The sequence below is a fragment of the Trachemys scripta genome, chromosome 1 (genome assembly GCF_013100865.1).
Source record: "Trachemys scripta elegans isolate TJP31775 chromosome 1, CAS_Tse_1.0, whole genome shotgun sequence".
Classification (NCBI taxonomy): domain Eukaryota; kingdom Metazoa; phylum Chordata; order Testudines; family Emydidae; genus Trachemys; species Trachemys scripta.
The window spans coordinates 198715802-198735444 of record NC_048298.1 but is presented as its reverse complement, the minus strand read 5'-3'; the positions used below and the strand labels follow the sequence as shown (position 1 = coordinate 198735444).

The following is a 19643-nucleotide window of genomic DNA, read 5'->3' as shown; positions in this document are numbered from 1 at the left end:
GCGACACTGTTTTGCATCATCCGGGCATTGGGATCTCAACCCAGAATTCCAAGGGGCGGCAGAGACTGCGGGAACTGTGGGATAGCTGTGGGATAGCTACCCATAGTGCAATGCTCCGGAAGTCGACGCTAGCCTCGTACTGTGGACGCGGTCTGCCGACTAGAGCACCTAGAGCATTTTATTGTGTGGACATACACAATCGGCTGTATACAACCGATTTCAATAAAACTGGCTTCTATAAATTCGAACTAATTTCGTAGTGTAGACATACCCTTATTTAGAATTTTCTTTTTTGAAATGGAGACACTTTCTAAATTGAAGGAGACTATAAAAGCAAAGTGACTTAAAAGCATTTCAATGGAACGTTTAATGTTCTTTTCTGGACAAAACCTCAAATTGCACTTTGGCCAAGTAAAATCTCATCCAACTAACTGATTGTCTCTTTGTTCTGTGTTTGTACAGACCACAGCATAATGGTACATGACTAGTGCTCCTATGGACTATCGCAATACAGATAATTAGTAATTAGAGCTATCACTCTGGGATTCATGAAATTCTCCCTTTATTATTTGTACCATAGTCATCAACTCTCCCAAACATTGCCACAGGTGGCACCCAAGAGAAAAGGGACTAGATCCACAAAGGGGTCTTAAGCTCAACATTACAATGTCTAAATGTTAGGCAGCATGCTATCTAGTAGAATCAACAGCCCATAGTAAAGTCCTCAGGCTCTCTATACATCGCAAGCAGAAGAGTGTTAAGCACCTAAGAATGGGATCTGCAGAAGCTAGTGTAAGCGGGGGAATGGTCCCGCTATTGTGGGGAACTTTCCTGGCTTCTGCACTACCCCGGTGAAATGGGCTAGCAGAAGGATCTGAGTCCTTGCTCCCACTTCCTTTACCCAGAGGCCTCCCTGCCCTCAAGGACTCCCCTTCCACTCTCCTGTCTGGCAGAGTCCTCGTAACCCCAACAAAGCTGGGCTCAGGATTCCTGGGGGGCTCGACCCCCAACTTTGCTGTGGTCAGCTATGTCAGGGGCTAGGATATCCCCACTCCGGGGTGCTCTCTCTGCACTGGAGGCTTTCCTGACCCACTGATCATTACATACGATTTAAAGCAATACAGTTTATTTAATTAACAATTAGTTTACAAAGGAATAAGGAAAAATGGGAAAGGTTAAAGGAAACACATCACCCTGCTCTGTGGCAGGGAACATCACAAACAGTGTCTCTTGAACGTCAGGGCAGGTCACAGTCTGTTTCTTGTAGGTCCCAGTACTCCTTCTCAGGCTCTGGCTGTGCTGCAGAGATGCTGTGGGTTGGACACTTGCTCTGGCGGTGTCCACACGCTCTCAGGCTCTAGGTGGCAGGACCCTTCTTCCCAGAGTCGCTCCCGTCCTGTCAGGGTTACGACCCCCCTCCAAGTCTGGCGTGCAGAGCCTCTTGGCTGAGGCGTCTCCCTGTGCTGGGCCCACTGCCCAGGGTCCCCCTGGCTCTCCCCAGCTGCTCACCATACCCGGCTCTGGACTGCTCCACTCTGCCTCAGCACGGCTGCTCTGCCTCCAGCTCCCTGGGCTGCTTCTCTGCCCCCTCCTGGCTCTGGTTGCTGCAGCTCTGCTCCCAGGACAGGTCTGCTCTGCAGGCTTCTTCTGTGACTCTGCTCCCAGCTCTGACCTGCTTCCTGGCTGCTTGTCTGGCCCCTCTGGCTCTAGTTGCTGCAGCTCTGCTCCCAGGGCAGGTCTGCTCTCTCTGGGCTGTGCTCTGGCTTTGGGGCTGCAGTTCTGCTTCCAGCAGCTTAGCTTGGGCCCCTGCTCTCTCCTTAACTTGGCCCCACTCTGTCTGACCCAGGCAATTCCAGCGCACACTGAGGACGGGACCCCCCCCCGACCTCCTGACTCCTTGATTAGCCTGCAGTCTAAGGATTGCAGTAATGCTCTCTCAGGGGTGAGGTTTAGAGGTCAATTGCATTTTCTTAGAGAAAAGGTACCATTAATGCTTTAGTGGTGGTACACAGAAGCACACCAGGTATGGACAGTCTGGTTCAGAGCATTTGCTGTCATGTGTTGCCTTAGTTGTGGTTCTGATAGGGAAACAGCGTACCAGTTTATTTAAAAACAAGACTCCTTACCCCACCCCTGTCCCTGCGAATTAGAGAAAATCCCAACACAACCCAGATAGGTGAAGTTTTAGTTTGCTTCTTTGAGTATTCCTGGTCTACCTGACCAGCAGGCACTCTTCAAAAGCCTAAACTCTTCTACAGTTTATTGTTAAAATGTTTTATTTGGGACAATGGTGCGTTCTCAGTCATGGATTGTTTTTTAAAAACATACAGACTTTCCAATCAGCTTCTAGCTCCAACAGACATTACTCTCTGGAGCAGCCCACTGGAATATTAATATTAATATTAATATAGTCATAGTTTGCTCACCAACAGAAGTCCCTTCCTATCTTACTGTTGACAGGGCTCAAGGGAGGAGAGGCATCATCACTAGGATAATCTGAGCTCTTCAGTGTATATTCTAACTGGTCATTTCAAATCATTTGTCTAAAAAAAAGCTAAAAATGGCTGAGAATTTAAAAACTGGATGGTAACAGCCCACAAATTCAGTGATGATTCAACCTGGTGATGACCCATGGCTACTGTACTATGGGAAGTATAAGTGAGGGTGGGCAAATAAGTATGTGGTGCTGAGAAAGTAGTGTTACATTGTGTGCTTGGCAATTGAGGAGTATATGCTGTAGTGAGGGGCTATATGTGTTCGGGGGCTTTTGTGGGTCCTGGTTGTGTTGTTGGCGGGTGATTTTGAAGAACGGTGGCAGTTGGGCCAGGTAATCCATCATCTGTGCAGTCTCCCTCACACAACCAATGAAATTGTTGCATACAAATTAGCTATAGAGTAAGGGTGGTGATTGGTTGAGTTACCTGAGATTGCACAATGGTCTAGGATTCTTGGAATGGCATAGATACATGTCTTATTGTAGCTGAAAGCCCGTGCTGTTGCATAGGTATAATTCATAAAGTCAAAATGGCTGAGACCTTTAAAAATTATATGTTAACAGACCACAAATCCTAGTGATTATTCAGACTGGTGATATTCTTAACAAAAAGAACTCTCCACTATGCTTGTCGCTATTTCCATTGCTTCACATTGACTCTCAGATATTCTAAGCCTGAGTGACATGCAGACAGAGTGACAATCCTAGAATTTTATTATAGGTAAGGCTACGTTTATGTCATGGAAGTTACGGAATCCACGATTTCCAGAGACCTCCATGACATTCTCTGCTTCAGCCCCAGGGGCTGCGGGACTTTGGCGCTGGCAGCCAGCGAGGCCCTGGCAGGGTTCCAGCGACAGGCAACAGCAGCGACATGTGACCGGGGGGGGGGGGCACCTGCAAAGTTCCAGCCATAGGTGACAGACTCCTGAGGGGGCCCTCCTCAGGGTTCCAGCTACAGGCAACAGCCTCGTGTGGGAAGAGGGGGATGCCTTGGGTAAACGACTGGGGTCCCGTTTTCTCTTGGTAAATATGGTCACCCTGCAGCTCCCAGCCACTGTAGGCGGAGGGGGAATCCTGCAGCTCCCAGCCACCACAGTTGTGAGGGAAAGCAGCATGGAGCCGCAGCATCAAAAGTCACAGACAGGTCACGGCTTTCATGAATGTTTGTTTATTGCCCGTGACCGGTCCATGACTTTTACTGAAAATAACCATGACAAAATCTTAGCCTTAATTATAGATACTGAATTGTAATAGTAGTAATCTCCATTGGCTGTGGGATGTTCTGGTCAGATAATGCACCTGGCTGGCTGTCATGGCTCCTTGCTTTCAGGTTGGGATATATAATTCCCCATCACAAATCTAGAACTCAGATGACAGTTACTTATAATTTGGGTCATTAATACAAATCAAAGGCTTGATCCTGAAAACGCTTACCCCGGTGAGTAGATTCATGGATATTAATGTCGCTTCAAGAGGACAACTCATCATTATGAGTAGGGCCCTACCAAATTCACGGTCTATTTTGGTCAATTTCATGGTCATAGGATTTTAAAAATCGTAAATTTCATGATTTCAGCTATTTAAATCTGAAATTTCATGGTGTTGTAATTGTAGGGTCCTGACCCAAAAAGGAGTTGTGGAGCGGGGTGTTGCAAGGTTATTATATGGGGGATTGCAGTATTGCTACCCTTACTGCCTTCAGTGCTGGGCAGCTGGAGAGCAACGGTACTGGCCAGGTGCTAAACTCTGGTATGGTAATGCCACCCTTACTTCTGTGCTGCTGCTGGCGGGGCGCTGCCTTCAGAGCTGGGCGCCCAGCCAACAGCCGCCGTTCTCTGGCGACCCAGTTCTGAAGGCAGCACAGAATTAAGGATGGCAGTACTGTGGCCCCCTAAAATAACCTTGCGATTCCCCCCTGACCCCCGCAGCTCCCTTTTGGGTCAGGACCTCCAATTGGAGAAATGCTGGTCTCCCCTGTGAAATCTGCATAGTATGCAGTGGTTCTCAAACTTTTTTTTTTCGCGGACCACTTGAAAATTGCTGATGGTCTCGGCGGACCACTTAATGATCTTTCCAAATGTTGTTTTATCCAAAGTGCTTTACAATAGTTAGCTAATGGTACAAAGTGCTATATAAAAAAACCCTTAATAATAATTAACTATTTTTGTTCTACAAATAAAAGCGCACAACTCATATTTTAATACACCTCTATCCTGATATAACATGACCCAATATAAAATGAATTCGGATATAACGCGGTAAAGCAGTGCTCTGGGGGGAGGTGGGGCTGCGCACTCCGGCAGATCAAAGCAAGTTCGATATAATGCAGTTTCACCTATAACACAGTAAGATTTTTTGGCTCCCGAGGACAGTGTTATATCAGGGTAGAGGTGTATCAGAAGTCTTACCTCTCTAATGCGATGGATGTGCCCTCTCTTCCCCGCCACGGCAGCCCCTGAGCTGGGACTGGGAAGGAGGGGGGTCTCTCCCTCTCTCCCCCGCCGCAGCAGCCCCTGAGCTGGGACTGGGAAGGAGGGGGGTCTCTCCCTCTCTCCCCAGCCACAGCAGCCACAGAGCTGAGACTGGGAAGGAGGGCTGTCTCTCCCCAGCAGCCGTAGCCCTGGAGCAGGCTTTCTCTGGCTGCCACAGCTCTGCATATTCCAAATTCCCACCAGTGGCATAGCCAGGATCCAAGAGCAGGGGGAGCAAACAGAAAAAAGGCGCCCCCCTTGGCTCCTCCTCTGGCCACGCCCCCCTTGGCTCCTCTTCCGGCCGTTCCACGCCCCTCCCTTGGCTGGCTCCTCCGGCTGTGCCGTCCCCCACATTGGCTGCCGGCCTCCATGCTGCGCCCCCCCTTGCTCCTCCGGCCACGGCTGCCAGCCGTGCTGTGGGCCGCCTTGCTGCGCCCCCCCCTTGCTCTGCCTCCTCCGGCCGTGCCCGCCGCCCCGGCCCATTGGGTGTGGGCCGCGCTGCAGGCCGCCCTGCTGTGCCCCCCCTCGCTTCTCCGGCCGCGGCTGCGGACCGCCCTGTTGCGCCCCCCCTCGCTACCCCGGCCCCCGCCGCTGGCCGCCCTGTGTGGGCCTCCCTGCTGCGCCCCCCCTCGCTCCTCCGGCCGTGGTTGCCGGCCACGCTGTGCAGGCCACCATGCTGCGCCTCCCCCCTCGCTCTGCCTCCTCCGGCCCCCCCATTGGCTGCCGGCCGTGCTGCGGGCTGCTTCCCCTGCACCCCACTAGCTACGCTACTGATTCCCACCACCCCCTCTTTCACCCAACTGCCTTCTCCCACCTTCTTCCTATTCCCCCCAAGGCCACCACCTCACCTTACATGTTCATCTTCTCCAGGGGTCCAGGCATCTAATTAGGTGGGTTGGCCCTTCATTCTTTTGTGTACGGCCACCCAGGCGCACATCTTAGAGGGAACTATCCGCTGGCCACCTGAATGGAGCTCGTGGATCACTGGTGATCCGCGGACCACAGTTTGAGAACCTCTGGTATAGGGTAAAAGCACACAAAAGACCAGATTTCACGGTTTGAATGCATTTTTCATAGATGTGAAATTGATAGAGCCCTAGTCGTAACACAGTAAAGTTGGGAAATTAATTGGTTATCAGAGAGCAGGGCACACAGTATTAGCAATTGTAAAAATTGCTTAGAATGTTGATAAGACTATTGGAAGACACTTGATTTTTTCCTATCACTCTTATCTGTTGATTTACTTCCAGGTGCGTGGAGGTCTTTTACATTTACTTTCATGCGGGGAGATTTGAAGAGCCTTATGTCAGCATCACCAAGAAGAGGCAGATGCCTAAAGATGGACATTCAGAAGAAGTTGAGAAGGAAGTGGGCCAGGCTGAAGGCAAACTGTTTACACATAGATCTGCATTCAGCAGGGCATCTGTGATCCAGGCTTTCCTTGGCTCAGCGCCTCAGCTGACACTTCAGCTGTATATATGTGTCCTGCAGCAGGAGATCACGGCAGCTAGAAGTATGTATAGTTTGTGTCCAGTCTATATATTGGTGGAGTGAGAGTTGGAGGGTCAGAGGTTACTCTCTGCTGAGCTGCCTTCCTTTGCCTCAGCTGGAGGAACAGGTTTGAAACAACTTCATTTGCTGGGCACATTCCAGTGGGTTTCAGCCAGCTGTTACTTTGTACTGCACCCAGGTTCTCCTCTATCCCATCAAATTTTGATTTAAAGCACTTATTGTGGCATCTTTTGAGTGCTGTATAAAAAGCAATCTTGTAGCTCATAGCATGAGAAGGAGACAGCTTCTCAAAGAGACAGAGGAGCTGAGCTATATTTAAGGAGAAAAAAAATTGCCCTGTGTTCCCCATTAAACACTTGGCCTGGGTATATGGTAGAATGTTCTCCATGCTGGAACAAAGAACTACTACTTTAAGAAATAAAATAAAATACATACAGAGAAACCTTAAAGGATTTCTTCTTCCTTGGCTGTTGCCAAGGTAGCCCTTGCTTCTGCTGTGGCACCAGAAGGACATGGGCCTGTGCTTCCCCAGCTGACGTTCTCTAAGGCCCAGTTATCAATCAGGTAAGAAGAGGAAGGATTTGATTAGCTGAGTGAGCGTTAGGTAGCTGCCTCAGCAAAGGTGCTTCCCTGCCAGATTACTGAATTACTGATGGGTCCTTTGGCTGAGAAGCCCAGGCAGGCTACGCACCTTTGTTGGTTTCGCAGCTGGGGAAGCCTCGAGAAGAGCCCCATGTAACAACTTATCTAAATATTGTACTTTAGCTGCAACTTGGGGAGAGGGCAGGTATGCACATGCAGGTTCTGGCTCACTAGTGAGGACAGTTATGATGGTGGCAGCTGTCATCTCACTCAGGGCCGCCCCTAGCTATTTTGGTGCCCTATGCAGCCCCCGTGCGGGGGAGCTGGTCCCAGGCCTCTGCGGAGAGGGAGGGGGGGGATACTGTGTGGGGCCCCGCCCCAGGCCTCTGCGGAAGGGGGGGTCTGGCCCCAGGTCTCCGGGGCGGACAGGGGGAGGGGGGCTGGCCTCTTCCTACAGGAAGTGGAGTGACCCAGACCCAGCCTGCTCTGCTCCCCTGGCTCCCAGGCTTGGGGGGAGGGGGAACCACCCCCCAGCACTCACCGGTGGCTCAGCTGGGAGCCAGGGGAGCGGAGCAGGTTGGGGCCGGGTCGCTCTACTTACTGGTGAGTGCAGGCCCAACTGCTTCTGGAGTCCTCAGGGGAGTGGGGGCAGGACTGGACTGGTGTGGAGCAGAGCAGGCTGGGTCTGGGAGCCCTGGGGAAGAGCCGGAGCAGGGGCTGGAGCAGCGCACAGCTGCACAGGACACCAGGAAATGTGGTGCCCCAAATTTCCTGGTGCCCTACACAGCTGCGTACTTTGCGTGTCGGTAAGGACAGCCCTGATCTCACTGACTCATTAAGTATGAAATGTAGGTCTAAGTTGATGGTCAGAGAGGCAGATGATTGTGCCCCACTGACGATCAACTGACCCCTTGTCATTTTTATTACACTTCTCACCTGTGCTGCATGACAGCATGCAACCAATGTGGTCTGTCGACTGAGCTGAAGTATTCATTTTAGATGTAATGGGTACTTCCCCCATCACACTGTATGCTCCTTGTATCACCTTGCACAGAAAACAAGTAGGTGGAGCTAACTGTAGACCAGGACCTCCCATATAGCAGGTGTGCTGATGCTGCTGACAAAAGATGCTAAAAAAAAATTCAAGTCATAGTCTCTGCGTCCAGCAAAGCTGTGTTTCTACGACCCCATGCACACACCTTTGCATTCTTTAGCAATACAACAGTGCTGCTTTAGAGGTGATGCACCCTAGTTAGAAGGCGCAGCTCAGCATGCAAAGAGATTGAAAGAGTGAAATTTAGACTGATCAGGTTATGGCCAGGTGTACGGCAAGCACACAGCATACAGGCTTTCCACACATATCTGTCAAAGTACCTCACTGCTGACTGGCAGCAGCCTTCTTTTCCATGTTGAAATATACACACTGCATTTTTTTGACATTATGACATAGTGAAATGGTCACAAGAGACTGGACTAAGGTCACTGAACAAATTATTTATTCAAAGCTAGTCAATTAGCCTTTGGCAATGGTACTTTTTAAACAGCCAAAATGAAGTTTCCTTTTCCAGGCCTCTCAAAAGCAATGGATTTACTTGTACCAGGGAACTGGATTTTCACAGTGCAATGTCCATTACCAGCATGAATGCATCTAAAGCAGCTGGCACTAAGGAATTAATCAGCAGATAGTGATATTATGTCATCTTAAGCAGCTGCCAGCTTTATTTTTAAAGGCACCCAAAGTGCTTATTTAGGCACATAGCTGTGTAGATTATTGAAAGACAAAGCATTGCTCTGGCTACTTCATTGTGCCTGACAGCTAAGATGAATTAATCACGAGCAGGGTGAACCATGGCATGGGGATGAGAACAGAATGGAAGTACCCTGCATTGAGCAACGTAATTAGCACTTGGGCTCAAAGTGTTGATCTGCAGATGGCGTTTACTTCAGAAAGATCATCTGGGTTGTTTTTCCCCGTTAGTACTGTTGGCTGCTAGTCACTGTCACCAAGAAGAAAGGCTCTGTCTCGGGTCATTAGGATTGATAGAGAATAACAAATACAATGGCAATTGGTACGTTCACCAAAACCAAACACTCAAGAAACTTCACAGAGTTCTAAATCACAGATTCATAAGCAAATTCCTCCACTCAGGCAAAGACAGCAGCTACCATGCATGCCACATCCTCTCCCTCCACGCCTGGCTTGGAGCAGCCTAGAGCAGGTAAGTGTCACTATATAATACTGAATGAAAGGGACCGACTGATTACTTGGAAAGCATTGCACCTGCGTCTTCACAGACAGTGATCCTTCCTTCAGACATTTGGGACTTATTTCTTTGTAACTTTCAAATCTGAACTTAAACCCGTTTTAAACAGGAGGCTGAAAGTTGGCTAGAGTGCATTTGTTTAGTCTGTGAATTAATGCATGTTGCCATGGGTGCCTCTTCTCATAAGCTGTAGTACTGAGGAGGACCTAAATCAAGGACAAGAAGGACTTTCTTATACCGAGAGTTAAATGTGGTGCTATTTATCTGCTCACAGCTTATTTGTGTTGAAATTGTTTGGATGAATGTAGTACTTGTGAAAGGTACCACAGACACTTGGGCGATGGTGTGAATGTGGGGGTACCATGGTCTAGGGGTTAGAACAGGGGGTTAGGAATCAGGAGGCTTCAGTTCTGTGCTTCTCTGCTGCTGATTTGCTGTGTGTCCTTGGGCAAATCATGGAATGTCTCTCGTCTCAGTTACTTCCTCACTTGTACAATACTTACCCACATTTATAAAGTACTTTGAGAACTCAAATAAAGCTTCATGAATTAGTCACAGAAAGGCTCATGGCATAGGCTGTAGCGCATCAAGGTTCTCCACACCACATCACTCCACTAATTCTCCATGCCCCAGTCCTTCGTCTCCTTTCGTAGACTGTCATCAACAGAGTTAAAATAACCTTCAATTACTGTATATTTTGACAGGATCATCTCTTAACTCCCTTACCCTAGGAAATGGATGGATTTCCTGCTGTTATAGCAGCTTCTTTTGAAAAAGATTTTGTTAAAGAAGGTGGTAATTGTGACTATAACTCTTATGAAAAGAGGCAGTATCTGATTACATGGACTTTGAAACACATTTGTTTCTGCAACATGACAAACCTAGTGAATATAAACTGGGATTTTTGGCAAGGACGGAGAAGCATTATGTGATTTCGAGGCATCGTTGCCAATGCCAGATATATTAAGATGCTGCGGCAGATTCTGCTATCCCAGCAAGCTGTCAACCACAGAACTCTTCCTTGTCAGTAGTTAGGACAACATTTTTAAGAGGTGTGGGATACTTTTCAGTATTATTAATAAGTGTTTTTAAAGAGGGAAATTATGGATTTAGACCATATTTTCACATCTGGGTCCCAAACCTTAGGTACCAAAATAAGTGGCCTTATTTTTAGAGTGGCCTGAGCACAGGTTTAGGTAACTAACTGTACAGACTGAAGATTGAAAAATCTGGATTTAGTGGCTAGGTTCTGCTAGGTGTCAGTATTATTAGCATACCATGGTATGACTCACATAGGGCAGCAGTCGCGCTCCTGTTACTAAGAGGTGGGGAAGGACAGGCTTTGTCAGCCATAAGTCATTAAAAAAACAAAAATGTAGTAGTGCTAGAAGTAGAGTGTCACTCAAACCACTGGTTCTTAAAAAGAATACTGCCCCAATCTTCCAAGGAGAGCGGAATCCTTTATCATACAGCACTGCTGTTGAGGGATTTAGGACCGCTTTAGGGGAAAATCTTTGACTCCATCATCCCCTCACTTCCTTACTGACCTTCATAGGGGGTGCTGAGCCAGGGACAAGTCCACTGCAGGCAATGTTATTCCTTTACATTTTCTTCCCTGGCTGCCCCACAGTATCATTCCCACTGGCTTGATTGTGGCATTTGGATTGATAACAGGTAGGCTGTTACAAGCATGGGACTTCGGGTATAGAGCAAGCTTGGGCTACAACCTGAATACATGATTGCTACCAATGGGAAAATACCCATTCAGAATAGGAAGTAGCTTCCAGGAGCTGTGAGGGCAAATGGGTTAAAGAGATTTTTTTTTTTTAATCACTAAAGGGGGACCAGGTAGTGTTCTGAACGCTTGCCAGCTTGTCAAACAGGTGGCAAGCAGCTTTTCAGTACAATCTTTCTGAGCCAGGAAAACAGTTTTAGTGAGAGCATTCACTTTATTAACAAAATTGCAAAAATATTTTTTTGCTTAATTAGCTCTTAAAAGTTATTTGCTCTTGTGGTTCCAGAGCCAGTTCTGAACTTGAGAAAAGATTTCTAAGAGTGCTGAAAGAACAGGTTCTCATTGGTATTCATAACTGTGTTCACTTGCTGTTCTGCTTTTGGCCAGTATTCTGTAGGAGACAATGTTTTAAAAAATCCTCATACCATGTACGAAACATAGGAATTTGTTTTTAAGGAAAAAATGCTAAAAATTCAAGTGATAAATAAGCAAATACATAATGCATTTTACAGGAGAAATCCTTCCCCATAATGGAACATGCATGTTGCTATATACTACTGTAATTGTTATTTGGCCTTACAAACTGATATTGGGTGTCTAAATACATGGATAATTCCTTCTCAGACATTCTATTCCAAATTAATTGAGGGATGTTTCAAGACACACTGGTAGTTAAAATGTACAAGGAAAATCCCCCTAGTTACTCCAAGATCCTAAAATAGCTCCATTTCTTACAGAGTCATGTTCAGAGATTAATTCCTTCAAACAGAAGAACCTCATGAGCCTGGTTAAATAGCTGTAATAAAGAAGTGAATACGGTCCTTTTGGAGGATAATGAAGCATACACTAATTGAAGGTTGCAGACAGCACTGGTTGCTAAGCACTAAATTAAAATAATTGACATGACAATTAAGATCTACCTAATCTGTTTATCTTATTTTATCTAATAAGATAGAATGTGCTGTAGCATCACCAATTAGTTTAATATTCAGCAAATATTTTCCCCTAAACTCTAAAAGAAATGACTGTATCGTTTATTGTTTTTACTTTAATTGTTTGCATTTAAAACACTCCCATGTATTAAAATGCAAAGGTTAAGGCTAAAAATTTCAAACATGAATGCCTAAAACTTGGGTCTTCAATCTATAATTCAACACCTAAAGTAAAAGTGGTCTGATTTTCATGGGTGCCAAACATACGCAGCACCCAGCAGTGTTGTGGCTGCTCAGCACTTCTGAAAAATCAAGCCACATATTTTGAGGTGCCTAATTATAGATTGAGGAGTCTTAACTTTAGGCATCAGGTTTGCAAACTCTGTTCTCGTTTATCTGGGTCTGCTGATGCATTTTTTCAGTATCTTAATTTACAGCTCAAATCCCAGTAGTCAGTTAAAAAAGCACTGTAGCAACTGATATTATGGAGTATCAAAATGCTGCTGTCACGGTTTCATGTGACACTGAGTACAGATACTTCATGACAGTTCCGAACTCCCATTTTCATGGCGAGAGGCTGCACTTTGCTGCTGTAAGTGCCTGGGAGCTTTGTAAGGAGATGCCCATCCCGGCAACACAAAGCCTTGCTGTAGTGCCAGCAGCTGTCACCTTAGGTGCCAGACACAAAACACTCTTTGCAGTGTTTAAATAACAATGAAGCCCCTTCACTTGAGGAATCAATCATAAGTAGGTGTGGGGGAAAAGCAGAAGGATGGATTTCCATAGCTACAAGTTAGCATCTCTAAATTCAGTCCTGCAGGTTCTATAATTTTGGGGGGGCTAGAGAAATAAAGAAAATAAAATGTAGTCAGGTGAATAAATGTTCAGTCGATGCCACATATATCTTTTCCACAAGGAGACGGAGGAGGCTCAGTGGCTAGGCTGCTGGCCTGGAACATGTGAGTTCAATTCTCAGCTCCACCACACACTTCCTGTGTGACCATCAGCAAGTCTCTGTGCCTCAGTTCCCCCTCCGTAAAACTGCCCTACCTCACAGGAGTGTTGTGAGGGATAAATCCATTAGAGATTGTGAGGCACTCAGATACTACAGTGAGGGGGGCCATATAAGTACCTCAGACAGATAGATATTGCACAAACAATAGAGCTTGGAAAAAACACTTCAAATCTTTTGGTTTCTTCACATTCCCCATCTAGAAAATAGGGATAATAGTACCTTTGTAAATCTTTTTGAAATCCTAGGTTGAAAAACACTATGCTATTGCAAAGTATTATTTTATTAAAGCATTTACATAGTGTTTGGGGTTGTTGTTTTTTACAAATGTCCCAAGGTGTTTCCTAATTTACAGCCAGATAAAAGTAGCATCAGGCATAAAACACCATGAGCTGTGATTTTAAAAACTAACTCAGCCTACCACTAGTCACTAATCGATGGGTGGTTGATTCCATAGGTGTGAGCACCATTGCCAAAATCCCATGCCCAAAGGTTATTCCCCCAAGTAACCTTTATGATCACAGTGGGTAGGGTGCCAGTAACAGCCTGTGATCCGTGTCTGATCAACTGACCACACACAGTGTAGTTAGTTAGATCTTTTCCATTCATGGTCAAATAAACTAGGTATTAGCTGCTACCAAGTTCACCCTTGTTTTTAGTATGCAAGTTTGGTAGGGAGAAGGGCTCCCTCTGTAAGGGTGAGGTAATATGTTTTGACCACAATTGCTAGACTCTGTTTCCTTTTGAGAAGAGTGGGACAGACATTGCTTTCTGCTACTTTTCTGCTCCCCTCATCCCCCAATCCTGGAGCCATTCAGGAGCTGGTTTAGCCCTTGGCAGAAGCTAGAATAACCTCAGAGGCTCTAACTTGTGCTGGCAGGAACAACTACATAGGGGTCATTTTCTCAGCCCTGGATGGCAGGAGCACAGTGCACTCTGGTGATGCTCCCATCTACTGTGACCACACTCCCTACGTCAGTGAAAGGACGGGGTCAGGAGTGGGTGGAGTGTAGAATGGCTGCATACTACTTAGGGATTCCCCCTAGAGCAGTGGTGCCCAAACTTTTCTTGTCGTGCTCCCCCCCTTACGAGTAATGGCCTCTGTCCGCACCCCCCCCCCTTCATTACTGCACAGTTGGCTCAGCAGAGGAGCTTAGGCTGAAGGTGGAGCTGGGGGTATAACTGAGGAGGGGGGAAGGAGCTGGGGCTAGAAGTGGAGCTGGCCTGGGGGTGGAGAGCGAGTGAGGGCAGAGCTGGGCTGGAGGCAGAGCTAGGGTTGCCAGGCATCCGGTTTTTGACTGGAACGCCCAGTCGAAAAGGGACCCTGGCGGCTCTGGTCAGCACAGCTGACTGGGCTGCTAAAAGTCTGGTTGGCCGCAAATGCCGCCAGCTCCACGAGGCTTCCAGAAGCTGCCAGCATGTCCTCCGGCTTCTAGGCGCAGGGGTGGCCAGGGGGCTCTGTGTGCTGCCCCCGCCCGAGCACCAGCTCCTTAGCTCCCATTGGTTGGGAACTGCAGCCAATGGAAGCTGCGGGGGCAGTGCCTGCAGATGGGGTCAGCGCGCGGAGTCCCCTGGACGCTGCTGTGCATAGAAGCCAGAGGGACATGCCAGCCGCTTCTGGGAGCTGCCTGAGGTAAGCGAGACCCCAACCCCCTGCCCCAGCCCTTAGCCCCCTCCAACATTCTGAACCCCTCAGCTCCACCTCCGAGCCCAGAGCCCCCTCACATACCCCAACCCTCTGCCCCAGCTGGGTGAAAATGGCAGGGGTGGGGCAAGGGTGTTCGGTTTTCTGCAATCAGAAAGTTGGCAACCCTAGACGGAGTGGGGGCAGAGCGGAGCTGCGGTTGGCACCAGGGCCGGAGCTGGGCTGGAGATAGAGTGGAGCTGTATCTGGAGTTGGGGAGCTGGGCTGGGGGCAGAGCGGGGCTGGGTGGCGCTCTCCACCCCCTGTGAGGGCTGGTCGGGGCCCCACTGCACGCTCCCCCCAAAACGTTCCTCCACGCCTCATAGGGGGCATGCCCCACAGTTTGGGGTCCACTGCCCTAGAGAAGGGAAGTCCCTGGCTGCCCTGTTAAAGCAGCTTTCCAGTTGCTTTGTACTATCTGAATGTGTTTCATTTAACATTTGCTAAAACAGAAGGTTTCTGATAATCTTTTCTTTTCCCAGGCATCTTCATGGTCCTTTCTCTGCTGTCGATTGTATATGGTGCATTACGCTGCAACATCCTCGCCATTAAGATTAAGTATGATGATTATGACGTCAGCGTGAAAGCTGCAGCCTACCTCTGCATATTCCTCTGGAGAAGCTTTGAGATTGCCACCCGGGTTGTAGTCCTTGTCCTTTTCAGTTCTGTGCTGCAAATCTGGGTCCTGCCTGTGGTGCTCCTGAATTTCTTTGGCTTTTTTTTTTACCCCTGGATTCTCTTTTGGCAAAGCAAGTCCCCTTTCCCTGAAAACATAGAGAAGGCTTTGACCAGGGTGGGTACGACCATTGTACTGTGCCTCCTCACCTTCTTGTATGCTGGCATTAACATGTTCTGCTGGTCAGCAGTGCAGCTGAAGCTAAATGATCCTGACTTAATTAACAAATCCCAAAATTGGTACCGACTGGCTGTATATTATATGCTAAGGTTCATTGAGAATGCCTTCCTCCTCTTGCTGTGGTATGTCTATAAAACAGACGTCTACCTGTATGTGTGTGCCCCTTTATTAGTCTTGCAGCTGCTGATTGGCTATTGCATGGCCATCCTGTTCATGCTGGTGTTCTACCAGTTCTGCCACCCATGCAAAAAGCTCTTCTCATCCAGTATTTCAGAAGGTTTGCTGTCGTGTTTCAAGTACCTCTGCTTTGCTTGCAAACTGCCTAAGGCCGCCGTGCCTGTGGATAAGGCAGACTTGAAATCACCAGATGGTATTGGTGATGATGCACAGGCCAGTTACAAGACAAATGAGTCTCAGAATGGGAATCCGCATCAGAGTGTTTCTTCCAATGCGTAAAGTGGCTAGTGGCAAGCAGGCAGAACTGGAAAGCTACTGCACTCTTACCCAAAGCATTGTGTACCTTGGACTCTGAGCCTTGTTAATTTTTCTGCCAGTGCAGCTGTACTGTATGGGTACTCTGACATGCATATGGCACTCTTGACACATGTACACATACAGCAACCACTGTCTGTGGATTTATATTACATGGTGATTTCACACAGAAGTTTATCATCTGCTTAGTCTGAAATCCCTACAGGAGACATCTTTAAATTGTAGCAAAATAGACCTGATTCTGGTCTGGTTCATTCAGGAGGTCTGAGGAGAATGAGAAGACCTAGGAAATGCAATATGTAGAGAATGTCATGAGAGCAGGCCACTTCAGCATGGAAGCTGAGCATGGTACTGGACTACCTAGTAATTGTAGATGATTAGCTGTGGTCTAGCTGTTTTTCTGCTTTTAAGATAATCAGCTCTTACATCCTGACTGGTGCAATACCATACCACAGGCTTTTGTGACATCAGGATTGGACTGCTGCAAGGCATTCTATACAAGGCTGCCTACGACGCAGGCCAGTTCCCTACTGCTGGTATTGGAGCATGATTATTTCTGAGAATGGCCAGAGGGCATTAGGCTGATGCACTCTTTCACTGTCTGCATTTGCTGCTTCTTGGTTTGTAGATCGAGTTTAAAGTATTCATTGTAATGTTTAAAGCCTTGAATGGACGGGGTGTCGTGTACATTACCAAACGCCCAACACAATATGTCTGGAAATATCTCTAACTAGAGGCAGAGCCATATCAATCGGTCGTATAGCAGCAGAAGAAATTCAGCCCATCTTTTTTATTTAATGTTATGTTTTGGTTATCACAGCATCAGTATTTTGGACTACCTTGCCCTGTTGGCTTCAGAAGTGCCAGAGATTTGGGTCCTTTTAAAAGAGGAGCTTAAAGACTTTTTCGCACAACATCACCTTGATTAATCAAAATGATTTGTATGCTTCATAAGGTGCTGAGAACACTTTGGCAGCTGGGCACCCCAGAAAGACAGTTTATTCGGAGCATTTTAAAAAGAGGTTTGTTTTGTTTTAAAATGCAATCCATGGACTGCAAGTCTGAAGAATGTATTCACTTATTCAGCCTTTCATGTTTGATTCAGCGCCTTGTGTTTGTCCTGAGCCTAACACACTGTGGGTGCCACTGGAAACAAATGACAGGAATTCATTAATTGGAATCCCTTTTACCATTCATTGGCTAAGTCTCTATTCTGCTTTAAAGTAGACCGTGACGTCCTTGAAAGAAACGATGATGTCAATGCACCTGTATCAGAATTGTCATGAGATGGGAGTAGGGACAGAGACATGGCAAGTTGCACTTGCACCTAGAATGCTGCAAGAGTCTGAGCTCTTTTTATTACTGGATGTTTTCATGCTGCAGTTGTACAGTGTAGCTATTATTTTTTTTTCTTTGGTCTGTGTTGTGTGTGTGTGTGTGTGTGTGTGTGTGTGGCATATATATATTGAATACCTCATTACATTATGAGGTGGGATAGTGTAAAGGCTTTCTTGGCATGAGTTTGGCATGGGCACATGACTCACATGTGGGCTTGACACCTACTCTGTAAATGAGTCCACTTTCCCAGGTAGGTTTTGAATAAGTTCTTGGGGAGACTGCAATATTTCTGTGTAAAGAAAAAACATTCTAGATCATTTGCAGAAGTTTCTTAAACAATGAGTTAGAGGAACAGATGGTGGAAGCTGTAATTGTCTTCAAAGGAGCTACACTGATTTACACCAGCTAAGAGTATAGTGCAGAATTTTTTTTCTTGGTCCAAGCCTGTACAGTTGGACACACAGGGATGTATTTTCCAACTTACAGTAGAACCTCAGAGTTATGAACACCAGAAGTGACCAGTTAAACACACCTTATTTGGAACTGGAAGTAAGCAATCAGGCAGCAGCAGAGACCAAAAGAAAAAGAAAAAAGTAAATACAATACAGTACTGGGTTAAACATAAACTACAAAAAAAATTAAGGAAAAGCAGCATTTTTCTTCTCATAGTACAGTTTTGAAACTTTACCAAGTCAATGTTCAGTTGTAAACTTTTGAAAGAACCATAAACCATAACGTTTTGTGCAGAGTTACGAACATTTCAGAGTTACAAACAACCTCCATTCCCGAGGTGCTCGTAACTCTGAGGTTCTACTGTACTTTGCTGAGGTTGGGTGTCTAACTTCTTATTTAGACACCCAATTGATGACTATGACAATCATCATTAGGTTCCTGAATACCTAAGTAGGTGCTAATTTAGCACCTAGGTCTGACATTTCGCCCCTTGGCAATTAAGGCAGTTTAGCTTAACCTGAAGAGGGGATGTTACTCCTGGGTAAATTCAGTGCCAAAAAAATTAAAATTCTGTGCACAATATTTTAAAATTCTGCAAAAATCTGTACATTTTATTTGTCAAAATAACAGTATACAGTCACACCAGTTTCAATTATTTTGGTATTTCATTACAAAATACCTATCAGCAACTATATAGTGTAGACTAGTGGTTCTCAAAGCCACAGACAGCACATCCCTCTGCCTGCGCCGCTTCCCGCAGCCCCCATTGGCCTGGGACGGCGAACTGCGGCCATTGGGAGCCGCGGTCGGCAGAACCTGCGGTAAACAAACCGGCCCGGCCTGCCAGGGGCTTTCCCTGAACAAGTGGCGGACCGGCTTTGAGAACCACTGGTGTAGACCAGCCCAATGTCTGTAACAATACAGACACAAAAAAATTCCTGCAGGAGTAGAGTTAAGGAAAGCCTTACAACAACCAAGTTCCTGTTTCTCTGCCCCTTCCCCACAGAGCCCAGGAGGGGGGCCAGACATCCACACCTCCTCCCCCTCCAGAGCCCAGCTGCAGGGCGCCCCCCCAGCCGAGACACTCACATGTACCCCCTACCTCCCCAGAGCCCAGCTGCGTGCCCCCGCCCCCGCCGCAGCCCAGACACTTGCATCCCATCCCCCACAGAGCGCAGGGATCCAGAGGGAGAAACAGCCTGATGCTGGGTCCAGGACTTGTATGGAGTTTCATGCACGGTGCCTCCTTCCTTCAGGGCGGGTGGGGAACTGCAGCTGCCCGGCACCCTCTAGCTTCCTCCCCCTCCCTCTGGCTCTGCTGGGTCCAGTGCCCCCTAGTAGCAGCCAGCAGCTCTGCAGCCCATTTCTGTGGCGGGGGGGGGGGGGGAAGGAAATTGCGCAAAAACATTAATTTCTGTGCAAATTCTGCATTGCGCAGTGGTGCAGAATTCCCTCACAAGTAGGATATTAAGAATAATACCAATGCAATTCTCTGAGATATTTGTAAAGCATTTCCCCCTGTCATTCATATGGTTTATGTGGGATAAATAATGGTGTTGTGTTATTGCCATTTGGGAACAATGCAATCTTCCCAAATTCAGGCCAATAAGATACTTATACCACACTAAAATAAATAATAGCAGAAGCTGACATCTGAGAGTCTAGAATACACATAGACATAGTCAGTAGTGTTTTCTTTCACATACAAATAATGAAGTTCTATGTATGTATATATTTTTAGAGAATGTTCTGTGTTATTTACTATTTTTATACTGGTCTATTGAAATGCATGTAGAGGCTACTGAATATATTAAA

General features: G+C 46.9%; 1 protein-coding gene across 1 annotated transcript in view; it reads left to right on the top strand.

Annotated features, from left to right (window-relative positions):
- XK (X-linked Kx blood group) overlaps positions 1-17984 on the top strand; it is a 25588-nt gene extending 7604 nt beyond the window's left edge. The window contains exons 2-3 of the mRNA XM_034754576.1: positions 6219-6481; positions 15172-17984. Of these exons, the coding sequence (XP_034610467.1) occupies positions 6219-6481; positions 15172-16001 (1093 nt within the window). The 3' untranslated portion in view covers positions 16002-17984. The remainder of the gene's footprint in view (positions 1-6218; positions 6482-15171) is intronic.
- The last annotated feature ends 1659 nt before the right edge of the window (positions 17985-19643 follow it).